The sequence below is a fragment of the Physeter macrocephalus genome, chromosome 11 (genome assembly GCF_002837175.3).
Source record: "Physeter macrocephalus isolate SW-GA chromosome 11, ASM283717v5, whole genome shotgun sequence".
In the NCBI taxonomy this organism is placed as follows: Eukaryota; Metazoa; Chordata; class Mammalia; order Artiodactyla; family Physeteridae; genus Physeter; species Physeter macrocephalus.
This window is the reverse complement of record NC_041224.1, coordinates 93,806,219-93,818,946: the sequence shown is the minus strand read 5'-3', so window position 1 is coordinate 93,818,946 and position 12,728 is coordinate 93,806,219. Positions and strand designations below refer to the sequence as shown.

General features: G+C 48.9%; 1 protein-coding gene and 3 non-coding genes across 5 annotated transcripts in view; 1 reads left to right on the top strand and 3 right to left on the bottom strand.

Moving 5' to 3' along the window:
- The window catches only part of SHF (Src homology 2 domain containing F), a 24,131-nt gene extending 23,877 nt beyond the window's left edge, over positions 1–254 (bottom strand). For both annotated transcript variants that reach the window (XM_028496099.2, XM_055088262.1), the window contains exon 1: positions 49–254. In XM_028496099.2, coding sequence (XP_028351900.1) covers positions 49–241 — 193 coding nt within the window. In that variant the 5' untranslated portion in view covers positions 242–254. The remainder of the gene's footprint in view (positions 1–48) is intronic.
- A 6,804-nt stretch (positions 255–7,058) lies between these two features.
- Positions 7,059–7,130, bottom strand: TRNAH-GUG (transfer RNA histidin (anticodon GUG)). Its single transcript has one exon. It is a non-coding gene; the product is annotated as a tRNA-His (tRNA).
- Positions 7,131–8,744: 1,614 nt separating this feature from the next.
- TRNAH-GUG (transfer RNA histidin (anticodon GUG)) lies at positions 8,745–8,816 on the bottom strand. Its single transcript has one exon. It is a non-coding gene; the product is annotated as a tRNA-His (tRNA).
- An 872-nt stretch (positions 8,817–9,688) lies between these two features.
- On the top strand, positions 9,689–9,760 carry TRNAH-GUG (transfer RNA histidin (anticodon GUG)). Its single transcript has one exon. It is a non-coding gene; the product is annotated as a tRNA-His (tRNA).
- Positions 9,761–12,728: the final 2,968 nt, after the last annotated feature.

Genomic DNA, 12,728 nt, shown 5'->3' with positions numbered 1-12,728 from the left:
GGGCGGGGGGGCGGTAGTCCGGCTCCGGGGGCGCCGGCTTGCCCCCACCTCCGCCGCCGCCCCCCCCGCGGAAGCCCAGGTGCTCCCGGAGCCACTTGGCCACTCCGCCGCTGCCGCCCCCTCCTGGGCCGGTTCCCGCACCTCCGGCGCCCCGGCGCGATCCAGCCGGGCCGCCCCCCGCGCTCCCCTGCGCCCGCGGCCCCGGGCCGGAGCCGGCAGGAGAAGCTCCGCTCAGTAGCATGAGGCCAACCAGACTGAACGTGGTGAGCTCTGTGGCCCGGCAAGGGGCGGGGGCGGGGGCGGGGCGGGGGCGGAGCTCGGCGGGGCGGCGAGAGGGGGCGGGGCTTGGCCGGGCGGCGAGAGGGGGCGGGGCTTGGCCGGGCGGCGAGAGGGGGCGAGGCTCGTCAGTAACAAGGGAGGGGCGGGGTTCCGCTACCTAAAGGAGGCGACCTCCCCCAGCCCGGCGGAGAGTAGCCGGCGGGGGCTTCCAGCCTGTGTGGACGCAGAAGTGAAGTGGCGACCCTAGGGCAGGGAATGCGACTCCTGAGGATGGACTGAGGATGAATCCTCCACGTGTCGCCACGCGCGCCCCTCTGGGGGCGCACCTGTGCACGTCTGTTCCCCCTCCCCAGCTCCCACCTCGCGCGAGACGCCAAGGGGGGAATCTTCGGACTCCGGGGTTCCTGGCCCTCCGGCGCCTTCCGCCCCTCCTTTATCCTCCCGAGGCCTCCCAACTGGGAAATAATATCCTGGGAGGAAAAACTGGGGTGGGGTGGGGGCGAGACAGGGGCTGTTCTGTGAGATGTGTCTGGAACTACCGGCTCCGGCGTGCTGCCTTGGGAGCCCCACCCACCTCCTCCCATCCAACTGCTCTCTGTGCACATACTCGAACCCACTCCAGGTAGACATCTCACATCACAGACAGTCAGCTCCCTAGAGGAACCCACTTCTCCCGAGTGGTTTCCACACACGCCCTCCTCACAGGCAAACAGCCCTCGCACAAACGCCTCCCACCCGGCCCTGATGGCAGCGCACGCACGCATGTACACAGAAATCCCTTCAAGTCCCAGGTTGCGTTGCCAATCAGCTTAGTGACAGAATAGAAACAGACAAGTCAATAAATCAAATCTAGAAACACTTCCAGTGTTGTCTGTCATAAACCCCTTATCCTCCAGAGGCTCGGATGCTCAAGCATTTTTGTCTTAGAAATAAAACCAATTTCTCCCCAGGAATGTTGTAGCCTGAGGCCAACTCCAACATTTGCTTTTGACTCTGATGGAAAGGTAGCAGCTTCACCTCACCAACATCTCTTTGAGCACTACCTCAGTGTCTCCCTCACTCTTAGGCTCATATCTGTCTTGTGAGGGAGCAAAGAGCCACGTGAGGCCCCACAAGGGAAGGGGGCTCAAAGCTGGAGTAGAGTAAGATATGATGGCAAAACTGAGAATACCCTAGGATTCCCAGGGCCCCAGGTCTCAAAATATTTGTTGAGTTTCTGCTTTGTGCACATTCTTTGGTGTTATAGGACAGTGCTTTCCAAACTGCGATATTCACACGAATCTCCTGGGGAATTTGTTAAATTGAAGTTTCTGATTCTGTAGGTCTAGCTGGGATGGGGTCCCAGTGTAGTTCCAACAGGCTCCCAGGTGATACAGATGCAGCTGGCCCCCCCACCACACTTTGAGTGGCAGGACTGTAGGAGATACTGAAATATCTGATATTGTGTCTGGTTTCATGAGGTATAATAGAGAAAATAACGTGCACATCGTAAAAATGTGCAGCTTAAAAAATAGACTAACAGGGCTTCCCTGGTGGCGCAGTGGTTGAGAGTCCGCCTGCCGATGCAGGGCACACGGGTTCGTGCCCAGGTCCGGGAAGATCCCACATGCTGCGGAGCGGCTGGGCCCGTGAGCCATGGCCGATGAGCCTGCGCGTCCGGAGCCTGCGCTCCGCAACGGGAGAGGCCACAACAGTGAGAGGCCCGCATACCAAAAAAAAAAAAAAAAAAAATAGACTAACAAAGCAAAGCTGGACATAGAGATAATAAATTCTAGAAGAATTGTCCAGTTGATCCATATTGGAGGGTATCCTCAATCACCAGGTGTCTGACAACAATAATTGTGGGCTGTAGCCAGTTCTCTGAGGATCAGTGGCAAGATACTCAATGCCACTGATTCTCACTTTCCTTATATCTGCAAAGGGCATGATGACTGTTGTGTGAGGATTAGGGGAAATGATGGAAATGATGGAACAGGATTTGAAAACTGTAAAGTGCTTACCATGGTAGATGTCAAATGAAGCCACGTATGTTTAAGAAATATGGAGTTAAGCTGCTGACAGCTCAGAGGAATGGAATCAATCAAATCTACACAAAAGATAGTAGGCTTCATGGAGGGGGTAGACCTGAGCTGGGTAGGATTTGGACAGATGAAGCAAAGGAGTGAAAGATCATTCCAAGCCAGGAGGTCAGCATGAGTTGAGTGAAGGGATTGAGGTGGGAACCAGCGTACCATAAAGAAGGGGTGGGTTCATAGTGAGGAAGGGTAGGAAGTAAAGTCACATGAGGAGGGGGGAGGATATCATAAGGGTAGAGTTTAAATGATAATTAAAAAGCTGTAACCTTATGTGCACCATGAACTTATTCTTGTTTTAAACTATCTGTTAAAACTATCTGCACTTTCCTCCACCACCAGAGTGTGTGCTCCTGGAATCAGGCATTGTTGAGCACCTCATGGGACCAGGAAGCTTGCTAGGAACCAAGGATACAGAGGTGAGGCCTTCTCGGCAAGCCTCCTCTAAGACCTGGGTGGAGTTTGCCAGATCCAAAATCTTGCAGTTAAGCATGTTAAGCATTGTACCATAGACGCAGAATTCTGAAAGGGAGCTGGGTGTTCCCATCACTTAGTGCAGAGCCTGTCATGTGGCAGGAGCTTAACAAATGTTGAAATGAATAAAGATCATTTCTCTTGTTCGTATTTTTATATAGCTATAATTGTGGTATACACAACTTTAAGTCCTTATTTTTTCCACTTAACGTTGCATATATTCCCTATTTTTATTATGTAAGCTTTATTTTCTAACAATTTTTTTCAAAATATTTCAAACCTACAGAAAAATTCAAAAAAAGTACAGTGGAAATCTGTATAGCCTTCACCTAGATTCACTACTTTTTAACATTTTGCCACATTTGTTCTATCCCCCCACACTTTTTTTTCCTTAACCATTTGATGCAAGTTTCAGGTATCATGATACTTCAGCTCTAAATACTTCAGCAGCCATTCTCTAAGAATAAGGAATTCTTGCAGGGGGCCATAAGACCATTACCATAATAGTATTGTCTACTATGCAGTCTATATTAATTTTTTTCCATTTCCCCCCAAATGTCATATATATATAGCTGGGGTTTTTTTTGTTTGTTTGGTTTTTGTCCTGATTCAGGATTTATCAAGGTTCCCCTGTTGCACTTGTTTGTTTCCTTAATCTCTTTAAATCTTGAACTGTTCCCCATTTTTTTCTTGCTAGTTTGTTTTTCATGACATTGATCATTCTGAAATGTCCAGGGCAGTTATGTAGAATGTCGCACATTTTGGATTTTTCCATAGTTTCCTCATGATTAGATTCAGGTTAGACATTTTTTAAAAGACCATTACATGAGGGATGTTGTGGACTTTCTAGTGTGTTACACTGGCAGGCCAGCCAATAGTGCACATTTGTCCTTCATTAGTGATGCTAGGCTTGATCACTTGGTTAAGTTGGAGTCCATCAGATCTCTCCATTTCACAATTTCACAAAGTAAGCTGTGGTGTGATAACCTAAGACTATTAGCTCCCAACATGTTTTACCCAGTGGTTTTAGCTTCCATTGATGATCTATGCTTACATTTGTTATTACACTGGGGATCGCAAAATGATGACTCTAATTGTCATTCTGTATTTGTTTTTTATTTTAATTTTATTTATTTATTTTTGGCTGTGTTGGGTCTTTGTTGCTGCACGCGGGCTTTATCTAGTTGTGGGGAATGGGAGCTACTCTTCCTTGCGGTGCAGGGGCTTCTCATTGAGGTGGCTTCGCGGTGGCTTCTCTTGTTGCGGAGCACGGGCTCTAGGCGCACAGCCTTCAGTAGTTGTGGCACACGGGCTCAGTAGCTGTGGCTCGTGGGCTCTAGAGCACAGGCTCAGTAGTTGTGGTGCGCAGGCTTAGTTGCTCTGCAGCATGTGGGATCTTCATGGACCAGGGTTCGAAACCGTGTCCCCTACATTGGCAGGGGGATTCTTAACCACTGCGCCACGGGAAGTCCCTGCATTTGTTATCTGGCATTCATTTCTGTAAAGAAGAGTTTCTCTTCCTCCTCCTCCCTCCCCCTCTCCCCCATCCCCATGGTCTCAAAAACTCTTTTTTAAAAAATTCAATGTGATATAATCCATTACCATCATCATTCTGTTTGATGCTCAAAACTGTCCAAATTGGGCCAGCAGGAGCCCTTTCAAGGGGCTTCTGCATTCTTTTGACTTGGTCTCGCCAATCTTTAAACACTTACTTGCATTCTCACACAAGATGTTCCAGACTCAACTTGTACTTACCCTGCTGCAAAATGTAACCAGTCATTTTTTTAAGGGAGTCTTACTTTTAGTTGGAAATGTTATTTTAAAATTGACTTTGTACTTTAAAAATGGCAATTTAATATCTCATCAAATGAGCATACTTCAGTTTAGCTCATCACTTTGTTTGTTGAGCATTTAGGCTATTTCATTCTCCTCCCTTCTAAATAACTGTAACAAACATCTTTATGCGGATAACTTTTCCAAGTTTAGGATTATTTCCTTTGACAAGATTTCCAAAAGTGGAGTTGTTGGGGCAAAGAGTGTACATTTTTTTCTTACTCTTGATACACGTTGTCTATCTGCTCTCATAGAAAGTTTTAAAAGTCAAAAATTACTTCTAAATATTAAGCCCAGTTATTCTGTCTCATTCCTCTTTCTCCTTTGCAGCACCTGAGTCTGCTGACCTCCTCTGTGCTTGCAACTGTCTTCTCCCAAACTTTCCTTAAAATGACACTGTTCTCCTTTCTCTCAAGGCAAATCCTCTCTTCCTCCCTTAACCTCCTAAATTTTCGCATGTTCCAACACCTAGACCTTAGAGCTCACTTTTCTTACTGGGTACTAAGTGGGGTGTCCTCCTTTCTATTTGCTTGACTTTGAATGCCCAGTCCCATCCTGAGCTCCCATTCCTTCTGGTTTTGTCTTCTAAGTCTGCCCTTGGCTTTGCTCTCCAGCCTTGCCTTGGATCCATCTCTGTCCACAACCTTGAGGGGACAAACATATCCCAGTATACTCATATATGCACTCTGTTCTTAGAGATTCTGCATGTAGATGGAGCTTCATTTGGGCCGTGTTTTCTATTTGTCTGATATAAAATAATATGGGGGGGACTTCCGCAGTGGTCCGGTGGTTGAGAGTCCACCTTCCAGTGCAGGGGATGAGGGTTCGAGCCCTGGTCGGGAAGCTGGGATCCCACATGCTGTGGGGCAACTGAGCCCGCGCTCTAGAGCCGGCGTGCCGCGACTGAGACCTGACGCAGCCAAATAAATAAATTAAAAATATGTATTTAAAAAATAAATTAAAAAATAACATGGGGGACTTCCCAGGTGGCGCAGTGGTTAAGAATCCGCCTGCCAATGGAGGGGACACGGGTTCGAGCCCTGATCCGGGAAGATGCCACATGCCGCAGAGCAACTAAGCCTGTGAGCCACAACTACTGAGCCCGCGAGCCACAACTACTGAAGCCCAGACGCCTAGAGCCCGTGCTCCACAACAAGAGAAGCCACCACAATGAGAAGCCTGTGCACCGCAATGAAGAGTAGCCGCCGCTCGCCGCAACTAGAGAAAGCCCACGCGCAGCAACGAAGACCCAAGGCAGCCAAAAATAAATAAATAAATTTATAAAAAAACAAAACAAAAAAAAAACATGGTTCTGTGTTGCAAGAATACAACTTAAGATGCAACCATAAAGAAAACCGGGCCACTTCTCTCATGTATGGACTCAAGCAATCTCTTTTCAAATATTTATGGAGAGGCTGTATTCTTGGAACACAATTATAGTAGGATTCAGTTCTGCCTTCAATGGACTTGAATTTTCTAACTTTAGTGGTTTGTGATTTAAGTTGGATCCGGACAATAAGGTAAGAGATGGAAGTGGAGGGTCTCCAAATGAACTATCCAGTCTAGTCCCTCTTTCCAACTCCAAACCCAGGAGGCTTCCCTGACTTTCCAACCTGAAATAAAAATAGGGCTGATTCCCAGCAGAGCCCAGGCTCCCAAAAGTTTTTTACAAGCACAGTAAGGAATTTCTTTCCCTTATCTTATCACCCCAAATAGTGTCCCACCCTCCCTAGCTGCGAGCCAGTGACTGGGGAGAAAAAGGACTGGATCAGGTGGAGATTCCCCTGGGTATGTATACTCTTTCCTGTAAAGGGAGATTGCCTACCAATGCAAATCTAACACTTCAGGCCTGATTTCTGGGGGTGAGGAGGAGGAAGGGACGAGGTCACCTGTATTATGCAAGAAGCAAGGGGGAATATATTTGCATACATATATAAATATTTATTTATACAAAGACTGCCACAGAAAAATATATTGGAAACTGGCAATAATTGGTAGATAGGGTGAACAATGAGAGGGAGACACTTTTCACTGGGCTTGTGCATATGTATTCTCTATTTGATAATGAATAAACCATTTTTTAAAATAAATGTATGAAAAGGAAAAAAATCGCAAGGCCACAGGGGCGCTGTTTTGTTGGTGTAGGAGAATGATTTAGACACTGATTTTCCATTTTTTTCAGGAGGTAAGGGGTTACAACTGTTTGATCTAAAGCTGTATTCAGATAATTAAATGAGAATTACTGAAGGTGGTGATCATAGAGGTGTTTCAGTTTTCAGAGTAGAGAGATGCAGCGTTTCATTTTTAAAAAATGAGTCACGATTTATACAAAGTGTTACGGGCTGGGCGGGGGAAAGGAATTAGAAAAAAGAACCCCTTGCCGTGCCATTGTTCCCACAATGCCGTGACTCGGATTCGAACCGAGGTTGCTGCGGCCACAACGCAGAGTACTAACCACTATACGATCACGGCGAGCTACTGGGACGCCGCGAGGAGCGCGTCATTGAGTGTCGTCCTCGTCTAGGTGGCTGCCGCTCTCGCACAACGCAGAGTACTAACCACTATACGATCACGGCGAGCTACCGGGGACCTGTCAGCGGGCCTTTCTGATTGTCTTCTTCAACAGTTAAAGGCCTTCCCATTCTGCACGTCACCAAAGGGTCCACCTATGGGGCGGGTTCCGGCCTAAGGCCGGGTCTGAGAATGCGCAGGCGCATTGCTCTCTTGCCAGTTGGTCTGGTTCTCTCCTGTTTTGGCCCATTAGCCACGGGAGGTGGGGATGATGCCGTGGGAAAGGGTGCGTTCCATGTAAGAGTTTAGGGGGTACCACTTGGGCATCCAGAGACGGGACTGGCCGGAGCTGAGTGTTCACAGGCTGTGTAACTCTCATTCCTTGGAGGACGCCCATCTCCTCTGCCCCGGAGACCCTTCCAGCGACCCCAAACCTGCCGAGGGGCGCTCCTCAGGGCTTCACCTCCCTGTTGATTCCCCAGGAGTGACCTCACGGCAGCCTCTACGGATAATGTGGATGCCTGCAGAACTGGGCTGTCCACCTAGAAGGGACTCAATGAACACACCCTGCCGTTCCCCTCCCCTCCAGCACCCGCTTCCTTGTTTCTCTTATTCCCGCGACGGCCCTGACTCGTCCTTCCGCAGGGCTCCCGCCGGACCCGGTGCCCTCCTCTGTTGCGTCCCTGGGCGCAGCAGGGACTGGGTCTGATTTTTCTTCTTGTACATCAGTGCTCTCGTCTCCATGGCGCCTAGAACCAGGCCGAGTCCACAGTAGGCAGTGGCTTTTTGCTAAAATGAGAGCATACCCCTGGTTCTAACGAGTGAATCCAGAGAGACCACCGGTCTCTTCAGTGTTGTCTGCTCTAATCACTGCCCCCCTTCAGAGCCGCCAGAGGGATCTTGCTAAACACGAATAGAATCCTCTCACTCCTCCGCCTCTCATCCCCACCCCCGAGACTGCGGGAAATTTGTCTACCTTTTCCAGCTCATCCTGTGGCCTTCCCTCAGTGTCGTTTCCCATTCCCTAGTTACTTGCTTTCATACACTCAACAGGTCCTTAAGAGGCGCCTGCTACCTGTCAGACCAGGGCCTGTGGGCGTAGTGGGGGTGGGGAAGAGAGAAGACTTACAAAGAGGAATTATGATTGTTCCTTTTGAAGCCCTTAGCACACGAGATAATCCTTGTTGCTTGACAATCCTGGCTGCTTGACAAATTCCCTTTCTGCCTTTAAGAGCTACTTCAAAGGTCACCTCCTCTGCGAATTGTTCTCTTCCTATTATTGGGAGCCCGTTTTCAGTGCTGCCATGGACATTGGTACATATGTCAATTATAACACTTCTTGGCCTTGTGAGTGTTCTGTGCTTTGTCTGGGCTGGGCAGGATAACATGCGTAGGCCAGGGTAAGCGGAAGCCTATAGGCTTCCGAAGTCCAATTTAGCGAGACCTGGCGTAAACATTGTTTCCAACTTCACAAGGGGATTGGGATCCATTTTCAAGGGCGTTATTACAAACTGAAGATAAAAAAGGAGGAGAGCGTAAAAAAGCTGACCCCTTGCCGTGCCACTGCTTTCGCAATGCCGTGACTCGGATTCGAACCGAGGTTGCTGCGGCCACAACGCAGAGTACTAACCACTATACGATCACGGCGAGCTACTGGGGACCCATACGTTTTTTTTTTGTCGCCTAAGCTCTTCTCTGTTTAAGGCTCCGCCCCTTTGCCGTGTCACTGCTGGTTCCCGCCCATCTCTAACCTCGTCTCTCCCTGAAGGAACGCAGGCGCACTGCCTGCTTGCTTTCTAGATATGTCAGCCCTCGCCCGCCCGCCAGAGCCCACCGCTTCACGAGCTACTGGGGACCCATGCGGTTTTTTTTTGTCGCCTAAGCTCTTCTCTGTTTAAGGCTCCGCCCCTTTGCCGTGTCACTGCTGGTTCCCGCCCATCTCTAACCTCGTCTCTCCCTGAAGGAACGCAGGCGCACTGCCTGCTTGCTTTCTAGATATGTCAGCCCTCGCCCGCCCGCCAGAGCCCACCGCTTCATTACCGAGGCGTGGGTTATCTGCGAGTTCCCCTTACTCCGCATCTCGAAGGAAGTTGTGCGGCTGGGTCCGAACTGATTTTCCTTCTTGTGGGATTAAAGAGACGGCCCCATTCCTAGCAAGAGCCCGTTCAGATAGCGTGAGCGCCAGGGCACGGTGGGTGTGAGAGGGGCCCAGCGCCGCCGTTCGGACGACCCCCGGGCCTCACATTCGTACAGGCTGCGTGAGAGTCCCGGTCCGTAGGCCTGGCCTCCTAGGAGTCCTTTAGTTTGCAGAGGACTTTCATGTCCTCTCTTTCACGGGCCGTGCGGATGACCCGCAGAGACTTCGGCCGGGAGTCCACGGCGCCCCTACTCCACTTCGGGCTGGGCGCCAGGGCCAGAGGGGCCTGGTCGACAGTGAGCGGCTTGGGAAAGCGAGAGCGGCAGCCACCTAGACGAGGACGACACTCAATGACGCGCTCCTCGCGGCGTCCCAGTAGCTCGCCGTGATCGTATAGTGGTTAGTACTCTGCGTTGTGGCCGCAGCAACCTCGGTTCGAATCCGAGTCACGGCATTGTGGGAACAATGGCACGGCAGGGGCGTCTTTTTAGATTCCGGAAGCCACATTCTTCGGCGGTTAGGCCCCAGCTGCTGCTTGACGTTAGGTCAGGGCCGAAATTATAATGCGGCAAAGGGTGAACGCGGGGTCTTCAGTGAATCAGCCAATCGTCATTTTCCTTCCTATATGATTGTTTAATTTAGGGGAGGTTATTCTGTGTTGTACTCATTATCTTTCCTCATTTGGCCCTTGTCAATGGTGAAGTCATCTACTGGGTTTTCTAAAAAGCCCTCACACTCGCTAAAACTTCAATACTTTGGAGTGCAGGGATTATAGGAATACTGTGCAAACATTTATTAAGCGTTAGAAGAGTGCAGAGTAGACAATACAGTGTGACGAGTGAAAATCTGACTGCTCTGGAGGTGCTGGTTCCCGTAGCCACTATGAGGGTGCGAAAGAGGACTTTGTGGCCTCCATCTCCACAGCCTCCTGGGTGAGAAGGATATTCTCGTTGAGGATTTTTCCTAATCTGCCTCAGGTTTAAAGCAAATTTTATTTGTTACTTTGTTTTATGAGCACTTAAAAAATCCAGACTCAACAAATTTAGGTCTGTCATTTAGGCATTAGGCAAAAATGGGAATATGTTTTGGATTTGGCTCTCAGGTGGCTGGCAGCGGCTGTATCACTGTCAAGGAGGGAATGAGATAGGACTCAGTGAGCAATGAGCCTCTCCAGCTTCTCCCAGGGAACCTGGGGGTGGCACAGCAAGTCAGGAAGCATTCCTGGGAGAGATGGACATTGCAGTGGGGTTGTGCTCCGTTTACTGACAATCTGTCAACAAAGCCTTACTGAACAGCCTGTAAAAGCAAGAAACTGTGGAGGGCTGTAATTTTCCAGGTCTCCCCACTCCCACTTCCGTAAGTTTGACGACTTTAAAGCCACCCGACAGGACAGCTCAGACCATGAGAGAATAGAATGAGGGAAGGTGAGCCTGAGAACTTGCCAGACTTTGGACACTGATTTAAGTGTTATATGTATAGAAAATCAACATCACCAGCAAATAAGAACCAGCCAACAGAAATGTGACAACTTCTGTTCCTCTGACCACTTACCAAATAACTGTACTGAAGTTTTTAAAAAATCTGCAGCCTAGAATAAGATGTCAGGGTGGGAAGCAAGAAAAGGATCCAGCTTTTTCTCTGATGGCCCTCCCTCCAACCCCCATTCCTCTCCTGCTGGTGCTTCAGTGCTGGGCAATGAGCTGCTCTCAGAATCTGGGGAGAAATTCTGGGGCAATCACTTCCTAAGAGTATTTTGAGTAAAAACAGTCAACCAAGAAAATAAAAACTACAAACATACATCAATGGAGGTAACCCACTCTAGCCATTCACATCCATCCAAGGCAACTGAAGTGTATTTGAGGGCAGGAATGCACTAAAGAAATCTGAACAGAAAGTTCCCAGTTGCAGGAAGAGTAACAGAAGGGGAAGGTGCTCTCCTAACTTCTGACTGCTGACCTTCCTGGCAGGTATGCAATTATCCATGGAGATGGGTGCATCCAGCTATCAAAATATCATAATATCCTCTTCTGAGGTCGCTCACTCGATTCCCCTTGCTCTGATTTCAGGCCCCCAAACAGACTTTTGGTAATGATTTGCCAGCCCACGTAGACATTCCTGCAGGGAAAGTATTGCTCTGAACAAGTTTCTGATTGATTAGTTGGCATTTGTTCTTCTTACTGTTGGCATTTGGTTTAGACTCTTAAGAGTCTGGCTGGTATGATTCATTTCCCTTGAGTCTGCTTATCTCTGGGTGTACTGACAAAATGGAGTTTCCAGGCTGGCAAAGCTGAGAGCTAGAGACTCTGGCCTGGGATGAGAGACTGCTGCTCTGGGACCCTCTGAGCAGTCAGTTAGCTCCCTCCCCTTGACCTCTTGATTTAAACCACGTTTTGCAGTTTCTGATTCTGGGAATGTGTCTTTTCCCCTACCCCTTCCAGCTGGAGGTCGGAGCTTTTCTCTAGGGTCTCAGCACCAGGAAAGAGGCAGACAAACCTTCAAGGGACAAACCTTGAAGGGGAGAAATGTACTTCATAAGCTTCAGAGTGTTTACTTAAATGGTCAGCCCCATGGCTTGCTGGTCAGACTTGGTACATCTGGGAGCTGCTACTGCTGTAGCTGCCAGTCACCACAGGGGTGCAGTACAGACTGGACCAGCATCCTTTGGTGTCACCCGGAAGCTAGTTCAGATTCAGAATCTTGGTCCACAACCCAGAACTACTGCATCAGAACCTTCATTTTAACAAGTTTCTCTCCAGATTATTCATTTGCACCTTAAAGTTTGAGGTGCTGGTCTGCTCTAGAGAACTACCTGGCTCTGATGCAGCCCTTCATTATTTACCTTGTGAGTACTTGGGGTTACTAGAAAGGACGTGCCTGAGTCTGCTGGGCCTCATCGTCTACTGGGCTTCATTGATGAGGGTGACATTGAGGTTTTGAGGAGGAGAAGATGCAGTTCTGGGAGGGAGTCACCGAGGGCCCATGTTTGGGAGCATCTAGGAAGGAGGCAGCAGCCCTGGACTTCCACTAGGAGGTACTGCACCCCAGAAAGTGGATGTAGAATGCTGAGGCTGGATAAAACTTAGTCTAGAAGATACCACTTTGTATTTAGCCCCTATAACACTGAGCCCATTCCTCAGGGATTCTCTGGATATTTAGGACTCAAGTTCCAGTCATTCATTCATTCAGTAAACTAGCATATTTTAGCTCTTAAAGTGCTGTACCTCATGGGGAGCTGCAAAGCTGTATATGATCCTTCTTGCCCAAAATAGTTTATTTTCCAGCTGAAAGAAAATGCTAGTCCACAGGCAATAGTCAGAAAACAACACAAGGAATGCTGTAGAGGAGACATCTCTTGCTGCAATGGAAGGAAACTCTCCAAGGAAGAGCTAACATAAACTTCCAGGATTGTAAAATAATTGAAG